This window comes from Athene cunicularia, assembly GCF_003259725.1.
Source record: "Athene cunicularia isolate RWA chromosome 3 unlocalized genomic scaffold, athCun1 chr3_part1, whole genome shotgun sequence".
Classification (NCBI taxonomy): Eukaryota; Metazoa; Chordata; class Aves; order Strigiformes; family Strigidae; genus Athene; species Athene cunicularia.
The window spans coordinates 118542806-118564998 of record NW_020799097.1 but is presented as its reverse complement, the minus strand read 5'-3'; the positions used below and the strand labels follow the sequence as shown (position 1 = coordinate 118564998).

General features: G+C 40.2%; 1 protein-coding gene across 2 annotated transcripts in view; it reads right to left on the bottom strand.

The window, feature by feature from the left end:
* Positions 1–6654: 6654 nt before the first annotated feature.
* The window catches only part of SNAP25 (synaptosome associated protein 25), a 29886-nt gene continuing 14347 nt past the window's right edge, over positions 6655–22193 (bottom strand). Inside the window, exons 4-7 of one of the 2 annotated variants that reach the window (XM_026846085.1) lie at positions 18831–18948; positions 14431–14556; positions 12143–12287; positions 6655–7965 (exon numbers count right to left, since the gene is read on the bottom strand). In XM_026846085.1, the coding sequence (XP_026701886.1) occupies positions 7897–7965; positions 12143–12287; positions 14431–14556; positions 18831–18948 (458 nt within the window). In that variant the 3' untranslated portion in view covers positions 6655–7896. Of the gene's footprint in view, positions 7966–12142; positions 12288–14430; positions 14557–18575; positions 18694–18830; positions 18949–22193 lie in introns of both variants that reach the window. The other variant, XM_026846084.1, reaches the window with a different exon arrangement.

Genomic DNA, 22193 nt, shown 5'->3' with positions numbered 1-22193 from the left:
GGTGTTTCCTACCTGTCATGGTATTCAGAGCTTCAAGAGTTTGTCTTAGGCAAAATCTATCACACTGAGTATTTCCAGGCAGTACTGTATAGGGGCCAGCCAGAGGTAAAGTACACCTTAAGGATTTCTGTGGTGGCTCCAACCCCACTCATCGTTTCTCAGGTTTTCCTTAGTATTTTGTTGGACTGGAACTCTAAATGACTAATTAAGTCCTTTGGTTGTTTTGGACAGTTAAGGGGTGAAAATCAAAGCTGGTACATAGCAATGATCTTTTTTTAATGTATGTTACTCCTTTAATAATGAGCTCAAATCTCAGCAGCCGTTCTCACTTTTAAAACTCTGCAGAAGCACACTCTGTGTGGACCATGAATAGCAGGTGGATTTTGGTTAGCGTAGGATGTCTTGCATCATTGCAGAGTCTTTAGATAGCCATGAAAAAAAGAACTGCGTTCACTCAGACTTCTGCACTGTCAACACGTTCGCCAGACAGACTCAACTAAGATGAACCTTTTATCAGTAGAGATGACTGAAAGAAGATAGCCCTCTGCCAGTTCAGTTTCTCCCTCCAACATATGGATACTGGTTCTTGATCAAACTACCTGAATACAGTTCTTTTTCTATAACTATACCTTTGTCTTCTGTGCTGAGTCTGTAAGCTTTTTGGGGTGGTGAAAGGCTGTGCGTGCCTGTACCAAAGGGATGCTGACCTCAGTAGGAGCCTTGAGGTGCTGCTGGGACACGAGTGCTGTTGGTGCAGAGGATTTGATGGGCAGGGAGAACATCTGGCTGGCACCTAATGCGTAACAAGTCAGACACTTTCCTGCAATAAACTGCTACTGGCTTAAGCTGAACTGAGGTATTTTTAGTTCTCCTGATTGGCTTTAAATGGAAGTATTTTAAAGGGAATTATAACCAAATATTTTGAATAAGTTGTCAAGATACTTTGGAAGAGTTTTCTCCCTCCCCCAGATTGCTTTTCTGGGTTTAACTTTTACTACTGAGTATAATCAGAACTATTCTAGAGTAATTTCATAATACAGTAATATGCAGGCTATAGGTTTCCAACAGTATCAACTGAGCCCCTCATCTTTGCTCACTCAAGTAACTATCCATGTTTTCAGTGGTCTCTGCTATCACGTCCTTACTGTCCATCCACTTTCCGTGTCTTTAAATGAGGTGACTGCAGAGCAGAATGCTATTGCAGGGATGAGGCTTGAATTCCCCATGTCCTCACATCCACCCCAGCAGCTCTGCTTCATGATGTGTGTGTTTTATTGTGTCCATTTTCAGCTTCGATTTCTTGTCCTCTGCCCCCTCCTCTGGCCTCAGCCCTTTCCTTTTCTCCAGATGTCTGACTTATCAGTGCTTCTCATGTGTGTTTAGGGGTTTAAAACCTAATTAGACTTTAGTATGAGGGCAAATAGGCTTTCTCTCTTTTTCACCTCAAGGCCCACAGAGAGTCAGTGAATATGGGTTGACTTCTGAGGGAAAGGCTGTAAGGATTGCCCGAAAGAAGCAGCAGTTCATTAAATTTTATGTTTCTGGTTAATTTCCCCTCTTCTAATTTAATCCAAGAAACAGAAATGTGTGATGGCCACTGAAAATACATTTTCAGATAACAGCTTAAGGCTGAATATCAGAATTACAGCTGCTCTGTCTTTAAAATTAGCTTTTCAGCCTGTGTTTTCATGGAGTTTATAAACTGACTCTAGAGCCACCTAAGCTTTTAGGGGTCCCGCAGAGTATCAAAAGTAGTTAATAAAATACTGTAATCAGCTGGATTTATTATTGTTGATACAGTAAAGTCAGAAGTATTGTAAAGTCAAAATAGGTAAGGTTTCTTAAAGATACGTTGCTCGCGTTTGCGTGCTGTTGGTTTTAATACCCAAGAATACCCTTAGTGCAGTGGGATTTATGCATATTCATGCTTTGGAGGTCTAATCAACCCCCCCATGAATGTGGTAAAGAACCATTTTGTTCCTTTTAATGAACTTTTGATCAGAATTTGGATAGAAAACCTGCTGTGTTGTAAGCAGAACTTACAGCTGCCTGTATTTAAGTTAACACTTAGCAAATTAATTTAGGACTGCCTATAGTGAAGATTACTAAACCATTTCAGATATAGTATTTATTTTTAACTTTCTTACGCCAACTTGAGTCATTTTGGATTTTAAGATTAAATAACTCAGCACTAGATAGTTGTCCTAGGTGGGGTGAGGGAAATTGCTTCCTCTGCCTGCTTTTTAAAGCACAGGTTATAAAAGCTTCAGTTAAGAGAAAAACAACAACAACCAAAAAAAAAGGAAAACCAAACACAAAAACATTTCAGTAGTTTTAATGAATTAAAATTGGGGTAGAAGGGAACAAGAGTTGTTTCGCCTGTGTGTGAGGACTTCTGAGTTATTGCCTTTCTGTGCTTGTATGTCTGTCCTCAGCTGTCCAAACATCTTGGTTGCATCAACCTACACAGACGTTTTAGATCTTTTTGGATAGACAATCCAGAAAATTCCCCTGGCAACAAACATGCAGCATTCTGGGAGTGTCAGGGCTGAGCAAGACTTTCTTGCAGGCATCCCTCTGGGTGACACTGGCACCATGCTCAGCTATGGAGTAGAAAGCAGGAGGCTGTTTCTTCTCTGCTTCTCTTGCTGAAATCGTGGAGGAGAGAGCCTGACTGCAAGCCGAGGGGTGGAAAACATGCAGATTGAGGGATGTGTGAAGCAAGTGAAATGAGGGACGGGACTGAAGGCAAGCTAATTCAGCACAAAAAAAAAAAAAAACCAACAGCAAGGGAACAAGCAATTGGGTGGGTGCTGTGAGATGCAGGAGGGAGTGAGGAGAGCTGAGAGAAGCCAGTGGAGAAGGGAACAGAGGTTCCACTGGAGTAGAAGGATGGAAGGAGCTGTGGTCTGGTAGGTGTGGAGAAAAGACACTTCAAGTCTGGGACTCTCCCATGAAATACCACCCCACCCCAGCACTGTTTTTAAACAAAGGCAACAACTGAGCCCTGATCCCCTCGTTACTACTCTTCACTTTCAGCAGGCAGCTGTGAAGCCTACCAGGCAAATGAGCACACACACACCCCCCCGCATCTGCTACCCACTGCTTGGCCAAATTGTTTATTCCACTATGTGCAGGTTTTGGATGGGCAACAGTGATCTCAGAATAGATCCTGAATGTGTGGGAATCAGCATGGTCCCACATAATAATTTATTTTTATTTCCTTCACGGCTATCTTGTGCTGTGGGGTGGTTTTTGGTTTGGTTTGTTTGGTTGTTTGTTTTTTTTTTAATTACAGAAAAACTTTTGAAAGTAAACTCATTAAAACTGCTTGGTATTTTACAACAGAAACATAATCTCTCTGAATGCTGTTACAGAGAGGATCTGACACTATGTCAAGTGCTTTGCAAAATAAAACAGCTAGAACCTACCCTCCTCACCCCCATCGAACCAGCCCAACGCCCTAACTTCTCAGCAGGGTTTATCTCCCATGTCTGCATTTCTTGTGGTTATTTGCAGGTTTAAAAATACTGTGTTCTACTAACTTCCAAACAAATTGTCCTCATCTCTCTCTAGAAAGACAACAAAATGGTTCAGAAGACAGCAGTCACATCCTGCACACCTACACCCACAGGCACACATAGCAGCAGTGCATATATTTAAGCTGTCTCTAATACACAGAATTTGCCTTATTACTAGGTACTCATCTGTTCCCTTTTCAATGCCTTTACAATAAAAGCTTTATACACGCATATGTACACACAGGAGAAGAAAGAGGGAGGGAAAAAAGGGAAGGAACTGATCCATCTGCCTCTAGATTCCTCAAATAAAACTCTTGAGCGATCTCTCCAGATTCAAAGCCAAAGCCGGTGGAGATTATCAGTTACTCATGTGACACACACAGTATTTTGAAGAATAGTTGTCATCCATATTTCTAGATATAAAGTCTATCAGTAATAATTGCGTCATGTGGCACAGGCATCTAAGGGGGTGCTTTACAGTTTGCCATGCAAACTCCTGCATATTTAGTTTTCTTCAGAAATAAATTGTGTTGTATTTAACCTATGTGAGCTAATAAGACTTCCTTTTCTTTAAAAAAAAAAAAAAAAAGGCAACTCAGAGTTGGTTTTTAGAGTTATCATTTTCTGTTATTTACATTAATACCACCAAAGCTTCAAGGAATATTCATCAATTATTTTTCACTCTGTACCTTTAGATCAAGTCCATCTGCTTTTTGTAAGATGTTCTCTATCAAATTACAAGGTGTTGTGTGTAATGTGTCGTTTCTTTTCTTGCATTTTTGCCAATCTGGACAGCTGTAACACTCGTATTTTGAGTTTAGAAGCTGTGTGCTTATGCTAAGGTTGAAAATCATTAGCATCCTAAAAGTTTTAGTGTTTCTTGAGATAAGCTACCTTGATATTTATTTAGCTTTTCCAGTTTTCTTTCTTAGTTTCTCACTGCTGAAATCAGGCCAGGTATTTAATGAAGGTGATGATTTTTTAATATTTTTTTTTCATGAGATATTATACTATATAGGAATAATATTCAAGTATCCTTCCTTGGGATTATTTTCATATTTCCATTTCCAAGCTAGACTAAGAAAGGTGAAGAATGCATGATATGAAAGAACTTATTAACTGTGGATTTGCAGAGCTCAACAGAAGTTTGTCTTTTAGTTGGACTACAGTTTTTAAGCAAAATTTTAAGTAATTGAACTAGGTAGTTCATTCAGCCGTGGCACTTGAGAATATGAAGAAACCTTTTCCCTATGACCACCTCAAACCAACTTGCTGTGTTCCAAACTTTTGGTGAAATGCCATTGAAAGTTTAGAAATAAGTGATACCTCATGAAGCTTTGTGTCTTTGAGCACCCTCACTTTTTCTTTTTTTTTTTTCTCTCTCAAACCTGGATTTCTAGCTGCTACAGAGACAAAAGAAATTACTGATTGGAAAATATAACACGTTCAAAGGGAAATTTCTTACCAGGAAACGAATGCTTAGCCTTCAGAAAAACATAGGTGTGTTTTTTTTTCCGTGATCAATGTGTCTGTTTTATCTTACAGGAGTTGTAATTCCAGCTCCTTGCTGTGTCCCTTTCCTTCTAGTGAGCCTTACCCCAAAAGCAGGTTACTGAGCACTATGCTTGTTCAAACTCAGGAAATGCCTGCAACATATCATAGGAAACAGGGGCTGACCAGAGAGGGAAATATGAAAAAAAAAGTAAATGCCACATTTGAGGCAATGTTCTGTCTAAAACCTCTGTTGTTTGTTTTTTTGGTTTTTTTTTCTATTGAGTCAACTGCTCTATCAGGGATTTGGTGTGCACAAAACAACCAACAGAAGTGGACTGTCCTAATAAAAAACTGCATGCTATTGAGCCTTTCTTGAATTTTGAGATAGATTAATCCTAGAAAAGTTAACTTTCAAAATCATCAGAGAAATGCAATATATTAAACTTATTTACTTAAGTCGTTTTCAGCCAGGTCCTGAGAAACCCTTCATACAGTGGAGGAGGATACAAAGATGAATGCAATGAAACATTTCAATATTTCTATCCTTTGAACTACCCATTTAGCAAAAAGTTCTGGCAGTTTGCTCTTTGATCTTTGTTCAAGACAGAAACAGATGTCAAAACATAGTGATTTCCTTCACAGCAATGACTTACATTTTTGGTCAGTTATAATGATTTTTGAAGTATGATCTTCTTCAGATAGGGTGTGTTCTTGTCACACAGATGGGAATAATACCTTCATTAATATCTTCATTAGTTTCGTACACGTTTCTTTGCCCTTCTCAAATATCCTTATATTTGTATGTTCCCATACTGATGCATTTTCCAATACAATTATTGCCCTCCTTCATCAGGCTTTGACATTGCAGAATGACAGTGCTATCACAAATACTAGAATCCCTGAACGAACAGGATTGGAAACGGTCGGCAGATTAAAAATGTTTGCTTGAAGTTTACTCTTTGATTTCAAGTAGTGGGGGAAAATATTTTGCATAAATTAATTTTTAATAGATACTAAAAATAAAAGGCTGCTAAAGAAAATATAGCTTGTCTGCATTATCATGCGATTATAATTATGCAAGCATTTATGTTCTTTGTGTATTTTGACTTAGGGCCATGTGAGACACATGCTGTCACTCATGCAGAGTTAATTATAGTTTGTCCATATAGGGGAAAAAACCCCTGGGAAAATATGATAACACTTTTCACTGGCAGTAAACACTAGTAGTCGTTAGTCATTTGAGAAAATTATTCTTAGCAGAATATACAAACTCTGTAGTTCAAAGTGTTCCCTGAAAAGAGGTGTACTAGCACGTGGCTAGGTCCACTACAGGAATAGATTTTTATTGACTAGGGAACTTTTCTGTACCATAACATTTATTTTATTTTTCCTTTCCATTGAACAAGAGAATATATTTTGATTCAGTGTTTGGCAATCCAAGCTGGGATATTTAAAATAATATTCACTTGGAATGTGCTGATGTAAAATGCCATTTTTAGAGTGGTTACTTTTATACAGTATTGCAAACAGACATCTATAGTTTCCCACGTGTAACACAGGACCAGTCTGTAATGAGTGCTTAGAATTTGCTCTTCTCCTTTTCCCCAGATAAGTGTCAAATAACTAGTTAACAAATGGATAAAGCAAGCATGGATTCTGAGATCTATAATTTTTAATAATTTTTAAACTAGCTACAAAATGTCAATCACTTCACAAACTGACAGGAGACATAAGGAATTTCATATTACATGCTGTAAATTATATTTATCTCACAGTTTATCTAGAGTTCATTCATTTAGGTTTTTTTATTATTTTTTAATTAAGTCAGCTACTAAACATCTCAGCGATTTGGTGTGCATAGCTCTAGGTAAGCAACAGAGAACTGTACCGATAACAAACCACATGGGGATAGCGACTAGTAAGAGAGAGCCTTATAAAAATTAAATTTCTTTGCACCATTTCATATGGTAGTCGTTTCCTCCAAAAGATAGTCTTCAAAAGCAGCAGACAAACCCAATATATTACACTTATTTCTTTTTGTCTTTGACATATTTTCAGCCAAGCTTTTATTTTGCTGGCAATGGCTAAATGGTGAGTGCCAAATCCCTCTTTTTTTCATAATTAAAAAAAATGATCATGATTAATAACTATATATATATCAACAAGAAAAAAGTGGCACAACTGCAAACTTGCTGGTATAACATAGTCCCAAAAGAGTCCGAATACTGAGCATGCTTTTGTTGTCATTGTTGGTGTGCTACTGCCATGGGAAAATTCTTGTTTAAGTAGGAATCTAAAAGTCTATTTATTCCTCATGCATAAATGCATAAATCACATCACTTTTTAGTGCAATGCTTGTTATAGTAATATAATTCCACATTGTCTAATCATGAAATCATAACAACAGATAATGGCAATGAAGAACTGAAGACAGCAGGTTTAAGTGCTTAAACATCATGATACCCAAAGACAGGAGCATGGCAGTAGCTCTGTGGAATGTCACAGTTTTACAAGAACAATACTGTATATTTAAAGGTTAACAGCACGTTTAGCATTCCAAAAAAAAAAAAAAAAAAAAAAAGAGGAGAGGGGGAGAAAGGAAAGGAATCCAAAACAGAAACAAGGAAAGGAAAAATCCCAAAAAACATCATAGTGAGCTATAGCCATCAAATCAGCACTATGTACAACCTTTGGAAAGAAAGATATCTAGAAAAAAATAATTACAAGTATCATTTTTGGAAAGCTGACAAACTACACAGGACAACATTTACAATGGGGCTGATATGTGCATGTGTGCAAACCTAGTAGGTAAATACCATGATAAAAGCATGAAGGTACTGCCCTGCTGGACAGCATTAAAAGGAAATGCACTTCACTGCATTTAACCACTGCCCAGCATCTTTGTTGCACGCTGGTTGGCTTCATCAATCCTGGTTTTGTTGGAATCGGCCTAGGGAATCACAAAGGAAAGAAACAGATTAATACAGGGCAGAAAGAGAACATCCACAACACGCTGTGGACACTTCTCTAGCGTTGGCTAGGTCAGGGGAAAAAAGAAAGAAGCTTGAAAATACCAGAGAGCTGGGTTTTGTAGTGGTGTTAGGGACCCAAAAAGAAATTACAGATTTACTGTTTTTGTGAAACTTCAGGTAGCCTTTGGGTAGAGCTTTTATGTTTGTATTCAGCTTCACTGAACTCTTGTAAATGCTGTGCCAGACCTGTAGCTGGTGCTATTGATACTGCTAGTGGTATTGATGGTAATGGATGACAGGATGAGAACTGATGATGTGCACCTGGATTTCACTGGTGAAAAGCTTTAGTGCTCTCTGAGATTCAGTGGACCTACGCTCTGTTCTAATTCAGATCACCAGGCATGCAGGCAAAACTAAAATTTTGGTCAGTGTAGAGAATTGCTGGAGCAGGGGAGCTAAATCATCTGATGTAGGGAATGCTGACAAAGATAAATTTATTTGAAAATACATCGGTCTGGATCTCTTTGTTCTACAGGTGAAAGGAAAGGAATAGGTAGGAGTAATGCCATTATTCGTCTCTCTCAACAAAGTTCACCAGTGTAGTTGCAAGAGAGAGTAGCCTCTCTCATTGGGCTGCAGCATAAACAGGAGTTAAGAAAAGGCAGGGATTCTACCATTACTTGAAGCAATCAATTTAGTCCGGCGTAGGCCGAGCAGTTAACTTCACTGTCTTCTGTGGGGTAACACCATGATTACAAAATTCTGTTAAAAAAAATGGCACCAATTGGGAGGTTTAGGAGTTGTATTTGAATGGGAAGACGCTTTGACCATGGCTTTCTGTAGCTCTGCAGAAGTTAGTTTTGGAGACTAAAGACATTGTTTTAACTGACAAAAATTGGCAAAGCTCCATTCAAGCCCATGTTGCTACGCCTACTTATGCTAGCAGAGGGACTAGATAGAAAATGTTTTCAATTTTTTAAAACAGACCTGTGGGGAAAGGTGAGAATTGTGTTACTGCTTTAAAAGCATGAACTCAAATAGCAAACTCTTTTCTGTGATTTGACGGCTGCATTTTGTTAGCTTTGATTGTTCCCACTTTCTCTGGGGTGTATCCAAATTGTACAGCTTTATTTTAAATGTCCAATTTGCAAAAACAGAACGGTGAAGCAACTTTCTCACACACCTTTAAAAACCCTTTAAAAATGGTTATACTGATGTGCAATAAATCATTCTTAAATATCTTGGGCTTTTCTCCATAATTGTTTTGGCAAATGCTATGTAGACGTGTATTTTTGGTACAACAGCATGAGCCAGATCTTCAACAAGAGTAAATCAACATAATTACTCATTATAAGCCACACTGTTTTAGCCATGAGTTTGACCTTGTCTACCACAGCACAGTTTTGTGTGCTTTTGCCAAAAGTCTACCTAAAAAATAAGTTTGGAAGCAGTTACGTTTGTCATGACATACATGAATATTGATTGAAAACTGATGAAACATAATGTTCCTAAACAGGAATACTAAGGTCTAACTCTGGTGGATGATGTTGCATTGAAGTCAAGTGGGAGTCTTTGTACAGATCTTCCCACCTAGGTCAAGACAAAATGTTCTGAGCCCCTCCTACTTTCCTCCCAGACTCCTTTTTAGGGACAGGGTCCTCTGATGATGATGTCTGGGCCATTCGACCTACTGGTCACATAATCATTTAGGTTTTGTCCCTGTCTCTCTGATCTGTGGGAAGGATAAAGCCTTTTGTTCATTGCTATCACTATTACTATGGATAGATCAGATTACATCCCTGCATTATGAGATTGCTCTGGTTTGGATGCATGCATCCCATTTAACATAAATGCTTTAGGAGCATTCGGGTTAGCTTTGTGACACACCCCAACTTTTGCAACATGTGCTAGCCCAGGATCTTTCTAATGATCATAATTGACCAAAAGCACAGTACTGGTCAGGAAAAGAAAACAACTCTAGCAATGCTGTATGCCCACTGCCAGCTAGGGACGATGGTCTCTCGGTGTATTTCAGTGCAAAAGGGGTGTGTACGCATTTGTGGTTTCAGTATCATCCAGCTAACTGTCATTTCTGTCTCTTATAGAGGGCTTTCCTAATATATTGTGTTTCTTTTTCTAGTATGTCATTACTGTGTGTCCTTATTCTGAGAAATATGTCAGATTTTCACTAAGACTGAAAGCTGTCTTGGTTTTGTGCTTCTTTCATGTCGATTCCTCTGTGTACACTGCAGGTCCATTTTTCAGAAATGTGTCACTGTTATTTAGCCAAGGGCTCTGCCTGATGAGGCCTGCCTGTGAGGCTGGATTTAATGAATCACATTAGCATGCAATGTTGTTTTTCTCTTGCTGCATGAAATGCCTAACTCTGTAAGAGGGCTGCATAGATGTGGAAAGCCAGTCCCCTCAGTTAACCAACTGCTCTCAGCATGCATCGCCTAGAGATTTGGCCCATGTGCTTCATCTCCACACAGGGCCTGGTCAATGTTTTCAAAATCTAGATGTTTGCAAGCCTGAACCGATAGAAGAACAGTCACTTGTTAAGCTTGCTGTGCTTTGTGATAGTATCCTGCAGGCACAGATAGGACGCAGCTGATTTCCATCCACAGGGCATGTTCCTGCCACTACGTTATATCATGAGTAGGGTAGCTGGTAACATGTAGTAGTGCATGTCCTCATACTTGCTCTGAGAAAATAACATATGTCCTAGGCTTCTTATTTAAAGGTAGTTATGATGGTAGGCTGTATAATCTTCCAGTCCCTTCTTGCACTGTAAATAGATGTGCTGCTTTCTCGTGTTGAATAGCAGCAGTAAATGCTTCCCCCCCCCAATGCTCCTATTTTTCCCAGAAATATGAAATGCTGCAGATGGCGTCACAGTAATACAGTGTATTTTCCAACACGGTCAAACTAACAGATGCAGCTTTTTAAAACAAAAATTTTGACCAACACAAAGCCATGTGTTCTGCCATGTCATGTGACTGTCTGTCAGAGTTGAAATTCCCATCTTTAAGACAACATATACTTCACCCATTTCTCTCAGGAATCAAACTCCAATAAGGAAATCTATCTGAGTGAATCTCTCAGGGCAGTATTTTCTTTATTTTTTTTTCACTAGGCTCTGATGTAGTTAATTTACATGAAAAATAGGCATGGGCATCCTGCTCTTGTGAGAAGAATGTCTAAAGGGGTTCAGGAATACAGGCTCTACCTCTTAAGGTCAGCATTAAGTCTAAGCAGGACATATAAGTCCCTGGGTTAGATCCTCAGGTTGTGTAAATCTCAGCTGAAGTGTTGTATTGATTTTACACCAGATGAAGATGGAGCCTCTTATGCCACTTCAGCCTGGCTGTGCCTGTGCCTGGAGCTCTGCCAGTACGTATGCAGATGGCTTACAGATCTTGGGATCTGAGGATGGCAGTGAGTTCCCTGCTGGCTTTGGAGGGTGCTGTTATCTGCTTCCGAAATCTGCAATGCAGGTCTGGCACTGGAACGGTGCTCTCTGCCTTTTTAGATGGTGATTTTGCTACAGTAATGCTGAGCCCCAGTGTGTGTGTATGTATATATGTACGCATATACACACGCACCCCAAGAGAGCTGGTAGATCTCTGTCCTAATGTGGTTATAAGTAGGCAGCGTGACAAGGCTGGCTGCACTCTTACCATACAGCAAAGCCTGGCTTAATAAATCCCTATCCTCTTCTGAGGACTGGTCTTCCAAACAGGTGATCCAATTCTCAATCACTCATGGAATTTCCAAGGGAAAGAAAGCCCAAGAAAGCTTAAAACTTGCCAGGAAGCACCAGGGCATTCAGACACAAGCCCTGTGATTCTGCACGGCTCAGGGTATTTCTCCTTTCCCAAAGCTGTTGCAAAAGGAACCTTGATCTGTGCTAAGGGGTCCCCTCAGCAGCAGTGTGGTTTCAACCCGACCTGCACCAAAGGTTACTGCAGATCCACAGCAGCACGCTCTGCTGTGGCCCAGTGATTGGGAGGGAGAAGAGAGAGGAGCTTTAGCAGCTATTTCTGTCCCTTGTCCTTCTCTGAGCTGAAGAAAAATGACAGCATGCACAGCCTGTGCTTGCAGTAGGGAAAACGCAGTCCCTTTTGTGGTCCTCGTAGAAATGTCATCGCTTACCTTCTCCATGATCCTGTCAATCTGGCGATTCTGTGTGTCAATCTCGTTGCCCATATCCAGGGCCATGTGACGTAAATTGCCAATGATGCCGCTGACCTGCTCGAGGTTCTCATCCATTTCATTTTCCCGGGCATCGTTTGTTACCCTGGGATCAAAAAAACCCAATTCTTTGAAGCAGAGACAGAGGAGGTTCTCCCTGAAACTTTGATTCACCCAACACACCACCACCACCACACCCCACCCCCCGCGTCCTCCTTAGCTTGTCACCTGAGGAGCATGCTGCTGTGTTTAGCGTTGAAGAAAAGGGATTTTCAGCTAGCCTGAAAAGATTTTTTTTTTTTGGTTGTTGAGATTGTCTGCATTCATCACTGCTCTGTTTATACTGCTCATGTCTGCTGCTCCTAGAAATGTTGCTGTCTGAGCTTGTTTGTACCACACACTGCACCTCTCTGCTGGTCATGGTCCTCAAACAAAGAATGAAAGGGTGCTTGTGTGTGGTTAAAGTATGTGGGAAACGCTGGAGGGTGGTGGAATTGAAGCTATACCTGCTCCCCTCCTTGAACTACACATAGCTAATGGATACTGTCCAATCCTTGTACACTTGGGGCTCACTGAAATATTGAGGAAGAGCTGCCTCAGCTGTGAAAATCCAGACTTATCCTATTTAGTTAAATGTATTTCTGGTAAATGACAGAAGCAGCTTCTCTCTGATTTATTGGCTTTAGTAAAGATCCTTTGTGTCTCATTCCTAGCACCATTTTTTTTCAGTTACTTGGTTTTTAGATGAAAAAACGTCTGCTTGAGCCAAGGCCCAGTTCAACACTCCAGTGGCTGGAAAAGTATGTGGCGACTGAAACTGGGAAAAGCAAGGTCCATGGGTTCCACTCAGAAAATCACTACCTTAAGCCTCTTGTGCAATTTAGGTTCATGTAGGTGCCAAAAGGGTGCTACAGTCTATTTGCAGAATGATTATGGTGCAGCATAACTTCTCTGCTATTCTGTTACCATGCCCCGATCTTCATTTTGGTGGGGCTGCCATCCAGAAATTTAAAAAAAAAAAAAAAAAAAGTGAATGGCAGACCCAGCAAACTTAAATAGCAACTCCATCCCATGCTCCAGATTGCATGACAGCATTGTTTCTCTCACACTGATTTCCCTTTATCACAGCAGCCAAAAAAATAAGTGGATAATAGTTTTTGGAAAGATAATTACTTATTAATCCAGTGTCCTTAATCTTCAGAGATCAAAGCTTTGCCTACTGGTATGCCTTTATCCACTCAGCTGATAGCATTGTCATCTAAATACATGCTCTATAAGCACTGTAATCAGTATGTACTTATTGCTGGATCCCTACGTATTGCTGAAAGTTTGCAGTTTGGTTGCCATTAGTAGAGCTGTGTGTTTCAACTGGCTTTCATTTGAGTGCACAGGGGTTGCCACTAAAGCATCAATGTTTCTCCACAGTTGTGGCTTTACAGCAGCTGAGGAATAGGGCATCGTTCCCCATTCAGTGAGGTTTTCTGGACAGTCACGAGCAGGGAAGTAGTATATAGTATACCTCTAGTTAAAAGTGTGCTTCTAGTTCTGCACTTGGCTTGGTGCTTTGGCAGGGAGCCTGAGGCTTTTTTCTTTTTGAAAAGAAAGGAAGGGGTGCTGGATGCTTTGGTACGTCTTCTGGCAAGGATGGACAACGAGCACTACATATCTTGAGATGTAATAATAATAAACTCCTGTTTATCGGACACTTCATTTCTGAGGCATTTGACAACGGTCATTAATGAGACCCATAATAAGGCCCCCAGGAAAAGTGCATTGCTCCTGCCAGGAAGCTGGAGTGCAGAGGACAGTGCTGACTGGCTGTGATAGTCTGCAACCTCACGTTGCTGCTGTGAAGTAAATAAATGGATATTATTTCTATTTTATTATTGCCCAAATCTGGGCAGTCTTACGGAGGAAGGCGTAGGGCCAAGTTTTCAAGCATCTTCTGGCTCTCAGGGCTAAGATTCTTACTTCCACGATTTCCAGCACTGTAACCATCCTTTGCACTAGCTCAGGTAAGCACCCACAGGACTAGAGGAAGTCAGAGGACACAGTAAAGCCTTTAGTACCTGTCTTAATCGCCATCAGCCTATGAGCACCCACCACACTGGAAAACACTGGCTCGATCACAGTACCCAGCACTACCGAAGGAGTTAATGAGCATCACAGAACTCATGACCATATGGAAGAAATCTAAATATATCAGTGACTAGGAGAATAGAGAGAAAACAGTGGATAAAAAGGCTCACCTGCGGATAAAGCCACCACTGATGGCCATCTGCTCCCGTTCATCTACGACACGTGCAGGCTGGCTGGCTACAACACCATCCTGATTATTGCCCCAGGCTTTTTTGTAAGCATCACTTGATTTAAGCCTATGCAAAAAAGATGATGAGTAACAAAGCATCAAGTGGACAAGGACAAATGCAAAACTCTTTACTTCTCCAAGCTAAAAGCTGAATCAAGCAAATGAGTTTTCAGATAGAGGGTCATTGGTTGTATACCGATATATCATAATCCTGAATAAAAGGAGGGTTTTGGGTTTTGGTTTTTTTACTTTACTGCCACAACAACTGTGATGGTCAGAGGTTTTGTTTCCAATAGGGTGAATTGCAATTGTCAAGTCTACAACACTGCACACAGGTTCTCGGATGTTGACTTAATTTTCAGAAAGAAGGAAAAAAAAAAAAAAGTAAAAAGAAAAAAAGAAGAAATACAGATAAGTAGAAAACATTGTTTCATTTCAGTGACACATACATTTTGACATCAAACACGGAGAACGTACTGGCAGACAGACATAAAAACAAAACTGCCAAGTTTAGTGTGTACATCACATCACAGCAACACACCCTCTTAGAGAAAGACTGATTTGGCTAGACTAACATTTTACCATGCAGAAGATTGGGTTTCTGTCGATATTTTTTTAACATGTATGTGGCATGATAGGCATTTAAAGCCACTAACCTTTCCCAAAATGATTTGGGGATGATTTTATCATAAACTTCATAGGGCTCATTAGTTTTTTCAAATAATATATCGGTACTTGAAAATAGTAATCATACATCGACAGTTGATGTACAAACCTTTATCCACAGAGACAAAAAGTAAAATAGGCAGAAGTGAAATGAGTGCAGGAGAAAAGAGAAGATACGAGCAATCTAGCATCAGAAAGGGAAATTTTTCTACATTTTTCTTCATGCACCAGCTACAGGCATGAATAAGAAGTGAAGCATTCTCACTAAGCACAGTTGCCCCAATAGTTCATCATACTCTTAATGCATCAGCAGTAACAGCCTTCACAATAAGCAAGACACAGGCAAAAATGGATCATCACTTCCTTCAGGAGCTTTAAACCACAGGACTTTAAAATAGCCTAGCAACTTGTTATATTTGTTGTTTATGACAGTTAACATTCACTTTCAAGAGAGCCATTTTTGACTGAGCTGCCATGGATAGAAAATTAAAATCCAGGCATACCTTCAGTGGCAGATTAGCATGTGCAGCGTATTTAGGGTTGCTGTCGCTGGGGTCGTCAGATGAGATTGAACACTTCAACAGGAGAGTGTGAGTGTTTAGGATCTGTAGGTATAAGTTCTTGATTTTATTCTGGACATGGAGCAATTTCCAACAAAACTGTTGGGAACTGCAAATCTCCGTGGTTCCCCTGTTCTTTGATCAGCTCCAATCAGTCATAGAAACAGCCCTGTGGCTTGAATTTTGGGGGAGAAACTGAACGTGCTTCTGCAGGATTTGGAAAGGACACAACAAAGCCATCCCTGATGTTATGTTCTCTCCATGCCCCCTGAAGCAGCTCGGCTTCTATTGAGCCTGAAGATGTGTTGCATGCTCCAATATAGAATTAAAACGTGGATGAAAAGAGGATCTTTCCTACTCATCTGTTTTGTTGCTTATTTCCTACTAAAGTTTGTGAAGAATTAATAAGATGATGGTTGGCTTGTTTGTTCTTAGTTCTCTGAAACTATACATCAGCTCTGGCATTTCTAGAAAGGAGTGAAAGTTGTGCTCTTGCTGCACATACAGCTTTATGCCTGTTCTTTAGAGCTGTGCAACTTTGAGAGTGAGACAGTCTCTGTGTTTGAGGTGAATGATTTTATACACCCAGAATTTGATCTCTGTTTTCTTGTGGACTTCCTATTAAAGTCGACAGGTGGAGTCTGGGTCTGCTCACGGTCAGTAGCAGTTGTCTTTTGAATGCAGCCTGGTCAAAGTTTCATGCCATGAGCAGTTTGGGTCTCCTAAGAATGTAGGATCAAGCTTTGTTGTATTTACTCTGTATATCGTAGTTATGTGTGAAATGGTTAAGCTTTTAAAAATATATGCCATTAATCTACCACCAACCAGAGGAGAATTAGGGCACCAGGGTGATACTGATGCCCAGAATTGTATGGATTTCTCTTCCTCCCATGCTTCACTTCTCAGAATATCATCTTATTTGTACCAGTTGAGACCTGGCACCATGATTCAAGGAACAGTCTCTAAAAGCATTGTTCATTCATACTCTGTTTCTGAACACATTGACTGATTAGCAATGCTACTTCAGGAAATCTGGCTGCAGACTGCAAAGGTCAGAATACTTCCTTAAAGCAGGGAAGAACACTTCCTTTAAAAGAATACTTCCTTTAAAAGTGAATGCCCCCCACATCGAATGCGTGCAGTATCCTTCTGTTCTTGCATCTATTGATTTTCTGATACTGCAATACTGTGATCATAGTGAATGTTTCAAGACCATGTGTCAGGTGCTAACCTCATCCATGCCACAGGTCTGGCTGTCAGTTCTGAGCAGCCTTTCCTACAGTACAGAATATTAAAGCTGCTCTAAAAAGGTGACAATTCCTGGAAAATACATCGGAATTTTTTATACTTCAAGGGTAAAGTTTTAACGTAGGCATTATGCCAGATTTCTCCAGGAGAAGCAAGCCAGGACAGCGTTACTTTTTAAGTCGCAACACTCTTTTTAGAGTGTGGGAGATGGAAAGTTTCCATGGCATGCTCTTGTACCTGCAGCACTTTTCTGCACCGGGTCCTCTGGTGCAGGACAGCAGGGCTAAAGCCTGTATCGGAGCTGATACCAACTGCAGGCAGTCCCACTGACAAAGGCTCTGTGTGTGTGTAGCTCTTTCCATTCCTCCTTACCTCTCCCATTCTGCACACCAAGGCAGTAGTACACATACTCTGGGCAAAACGTTTACCCCAGCAAAGTGTTCATGGCTTGGTACACAAGAGCAAAATTGATTATTTTTTTTTTTTTAATTTTTAAAATTTTTTTTTTAAAGCCGAGGCAGTATCTGTATTGTGTCCCAAGGGAATTAACTTCAAAAATAAATGGTGACTGATGAGGCAGAAAGCCAGTCCTACTATTCCCGTTTCTGGCAAAATACCCACTGAACTCCATGACAGCTCTTTTTTCCCTGGGACTTGATCATCATGGTAGAATCAGGCCCTGGCTGCGAAGACAAAGTATCCGTGCCACGCAGAAAGGCAGTATTATATTATGATACTACAGAACCACTGCACTGCTTTGTTTCCTGCAGTCTCTGGCCAACCATTTATGATTGTTTTCACTGTAACCTGGTTGCATGCCTATTCCCCTGCCTGATGGATTTGCCATTCCTCAAGGACTTCTGGTTGGTCCACTTTGTCCCCCATTTCCTACACCCACATAACCGCACATCACATTTTCATTTGGCATTTAAAACAAGCTTTGCATTACTTGGAGGACGGTCTCGTTCAAGTGTGATGGCATGCAAGCAAATCCAATGCATTTCAACATTTCTGCTTAGTGTACATGCTACCCAAATGAGAGAAATTTGGCATGTTCAGATTTTCTCCAATTTGTTGCCTATGGCAGGATGAAAACCATTTCAAGTTGGGTTCCAATTGTGAAACGTCATTTCTCTTTCAAAATCTTGTCAAGGACTATTTCTGTTGAACAATGAAAAAAGGTGTGATTTTTTCACCCGTAATTTTGAGTACTATTTATTAAGACCTCTTCTGCATTTTTTTCAACTGTTTTGTTTATTAAACTTGCTTGTGAAAATATGTTTCAAAATTTAGGGTCTCCAAGAACAAGGTAGCCCCGGTGTTTTTGTTTGCTGGAAAATGGAACCAGTCAGTACACTTTGTGTAAAATGTTGAAACTTTTACCATTAAAAGGTGTCAACAGTGAAGCTTTCACTGCAGTATGCCTGATTTTAATGCATCTACAGTAGTTCCCAGTCAGTTGTCTATGCTATGAGATGAATGCATTTGAACCAGAATCGTTCTTTCTGCATGCCACATGCTCATCCTGTCCATGTGCCTAGCAAGGATGAGCTTCACAAGGCCTTTGGGATCAGCCTTAAGTGCTCAAAGAGATGAGGCAGGCAGCACCTACTTGTTACATGGACAGACACAAAGACCACAGAATTTTCCTAGGTCCGTCAAATTCTTTTCTGCTTCTTTCATGTCCTTATTGATTTGGTCCATTCCCTCTTCGATGCGTTCCAGTTGTTCTGATTAAACACAAGTATTTTATCCCCACAGAATGAAGCAGATGGAAAAGGACAAAGAAAAAAAAGACAAAAACTTCAGACATTCACTGTGACAAAAAACTGGACACCACATAGCAGAGCCGGTACCCAGTACCTACTTGTTACAAGGACATATGAAAAGGCCACAGCATTTCCCTAAATCTTTTAAATTTTTCTCGGCCTCCTTCATGTCTTGGTTGATATGGTTCATGCCTTCTTCAACACGATCGAGTTGTTCTGGTCAGGACAAAGGGATGACAGTGTGGAATGAATTGTATTTTTGTTTGTTTGCTTTTGTCTTCAACAGAATATGAAAAATGACCATGTAGAACCGAGTTAATAATGACATTACAATGCATTAATCTGAACTGATGCATTGTTGAAAAGATGTATGCTGCACGGATGCCAAAGATGGTTTTTACTAATATGGGAAGAGTAAAACAAAGGAGGAAGATGTTGGAAATATATTAATTTAAACAAGATGTAATGATGTAGAAAGGAAGGGTTATAAACTTCAAGGTCTAGAAACATAATACAATACATCCACTTACTAAGACACCAATGACATCCAAGAGAAAGAAAGATAGTGTTATTATTTTGCATTTATGTATGTTAATACAAGAGAAAAGTTGTCCTTCCATGGAAAATACTTCAGTTACTTACACTTAGAAATGCCTTGGAATTAGGTGATTTAGGACAGCATAATTGCTTCAATTAGTAAGTGAGTAAGCTTGTGGTAATGGTATCAGAGATGGAGTGAGCTGTTAAGATCTGTGTCCAAGTACTCCTTTTTCCAGAGGCTGAGGAAACTGAGACCTGCTACTTTGATTGGCACTGGATATTTATTAATCTCTAATCTGAGTATGGCCTCAGGGCTGGTTTTCTTACTGGTATGGATACTTCAAATCAGGATTAACCCCAGTGAACACAGAGCAATTGCAACCACTCCAGGAGCCTGATGCTCACTGAAAGAGGACAGCTGGCTGGGACATTCATTGCCTCTGTCCCCGAGGGACCTTATAAAAACAAGTACTGGGAGAAGACTCATGTTTTCAGTGGGGTCACTTCTGCTTTGCTCTAGGACAAGTTACAAAGCACCAAGCCCAGTAACCAGCCCTATATAGATACCATCTCTCTGCTGGCATCAAACAGAATTTGGCTTATTTCAACCTAAGGCTGATGATGATGTAGGGTTTTCTTATTGACTTGGTAGCTCAGAATAATTTAATGTGTTAATTTCTTCACTGTTGAAGCTGGGAAAAACAGCCTAGAGGAACAGAATGCCACAATGTAAAATTGTAAACGGATGTAAACAGATATGGATCCAGTGGGATCAGGGGTCTTAATGTGGAGTCTGCAGTCGTGACATCATTTTATAAGCCTCGCCATTTGTTTCATGAAGGATATACCCAAATAAATATGACACAGGATGAGAAAGTTACTTGGAGTGGCATTTCAATCCATTAAAAATTGTAGCTGTACCTAAAGAGGTAAAGTAAAGCAATCACAGTAAAACACAAATACATCCCTATTCCCAATATTGAATAAAAAAAATAGAAACACAGAATTAGACCTGAGAGGAAAGGTACTAAGATAGTACTGGTTATAGGAGGAATTTAATGTCATCCCTGATGCTGAGTCCAATCCATAAAGGAAAAGAAAAAAAATAGAAAGGTTTTCCAGAAAAACAGTCATGTGCATGTTGACATCACCAAAAAACACCTCTTGATGACTTTGGGAACATGAATAGGCCTAATTTCTTACTTGGGTTTCTAATAACAAATGAGTTTTAGATTTTCAAAGCTTTCTGGGGGATTTGGATACCCAATTCCCATTAAAATTAATTTTATTTAATTAATTTTAATGGGAAATGGGTGTCTCATCCCTTGAGGGTCTTGAAAATCCTGGCCTAAATTATTTAAGCTGAAATAATTTGACTATTGAAGTTGTGTTCTTTGTTTAATTCTTGCATGAGGCTGGGCTTTGAGAAGCAGAGGTGCCATGTCAGTATTACAAGATGCATCTGCTTTTCAGCAGTCAGTTCTCATTATGTTCAGCTGGATGTGGCTCCTGACACCACAGTGGTTATTGATCCCAAATTCAAGGATACAGTTAGAGGATCAGAGTTCCCTGGTGCTATCCTCTAAAAGGGGCACATATAATGCGAGCAAAGGACTGCGGAGCTAATAAAGAAACCTGAGAAAAACTGCTGACCCAAGAACAAGAAATACAAGGTTTGATTGTTTTAATGCACATTGTAATTTTACGTTTCGGTTGGGAGGCTTTAGCAGAAGCTTTGGTTCATGTATGTAGCCACAGATTGTCAATCTCATCAGAAATATGAGTACATGGTAGAAGGTGATGCTCCTCTAAGTGCTCCTGCTGCTCTCTCACTGAGTCCTGCCTGCTCCTGTATAGTGGGGCAACACTTGCTCCGGGAAGCAGCTGTAGGAGTATGAGCTGGCTTTTAAGCTGGTTCATGCTGCAGGGTGGGAATTGCTGCATTTCTGTTGCAGATTCCCACCTCCTGCTTGTGAGAGCTGTGTTTGCAGAATCTGGCTGGTTTTCAGGGGTCTCAGTTAAAAGGAGGTTATTTCCACAGGGGTATTTTAACACTGGGAAGGACAAGAGGTACTGACCTTTCTTCCACTGATTTTGTTGCCTGCTTTTCTCTAACTTTGGCTGACCAGTAGAAAATGCCAGGTGTAGACTGCAGGCATCAGTTCTAGATCTGGTACCACTGGTGACTTTCAGTCTAAGTACGTTTCCTTGCTCAGATGCACATTCTCTGAAGCCAGGTATGTAGCAGGGCCTTTTGAACTTTCTTTCCCTGTTTCCTATTCTGCCTGAACAGATGAGTGCTAATTGACGAGTGTATTTGACATGACTCAAAGACTTTCATATAAATTATAGCTCTCTCCAGGAACCTGACTTAATTTATCCTGCTTCAGGATTTGTGTGTGATGCCTGAGCTATTTCTGAATAGAAAAGGGAACCACAACTAATTTATCTTCCATTAAAGGAAACCTCATCAGTGTAAAAAGCCCATGTTGTATTTGTAGCCCACGAGTCTAGATAGCTGGCTGCTGGTCCTAAAACCATTTGCTAGTTGCTAATATCGTGGGCTGGATTGTTAACTGGTTTAAATTGGCATAGTTATGCTGGCTTCATGGAGCAACACCAATTTATACCCGTCAAAGATCTGGTCCCACAGGCAAGGAAATAGATGCATGAGTCTAACCACAATTATCGAGGCATAAATATGATAGAGGAATTAACTTAATGGGGTCACTCTGGATTTGTTTTGGTGTAACTGATATTAAAACCTGGCCCAGAATTAATCACTGCTGGTAAGAAATCAGATGGCTATCAAAAGGTTAATTTAATGTCTGTTTTCATAGACCTTTCCTGTTCCAACTATGCGTATTGTATTAAAGGTTTTAGGGAAGACAGTCTGCTGGCATACACTGCCATGAACCTAC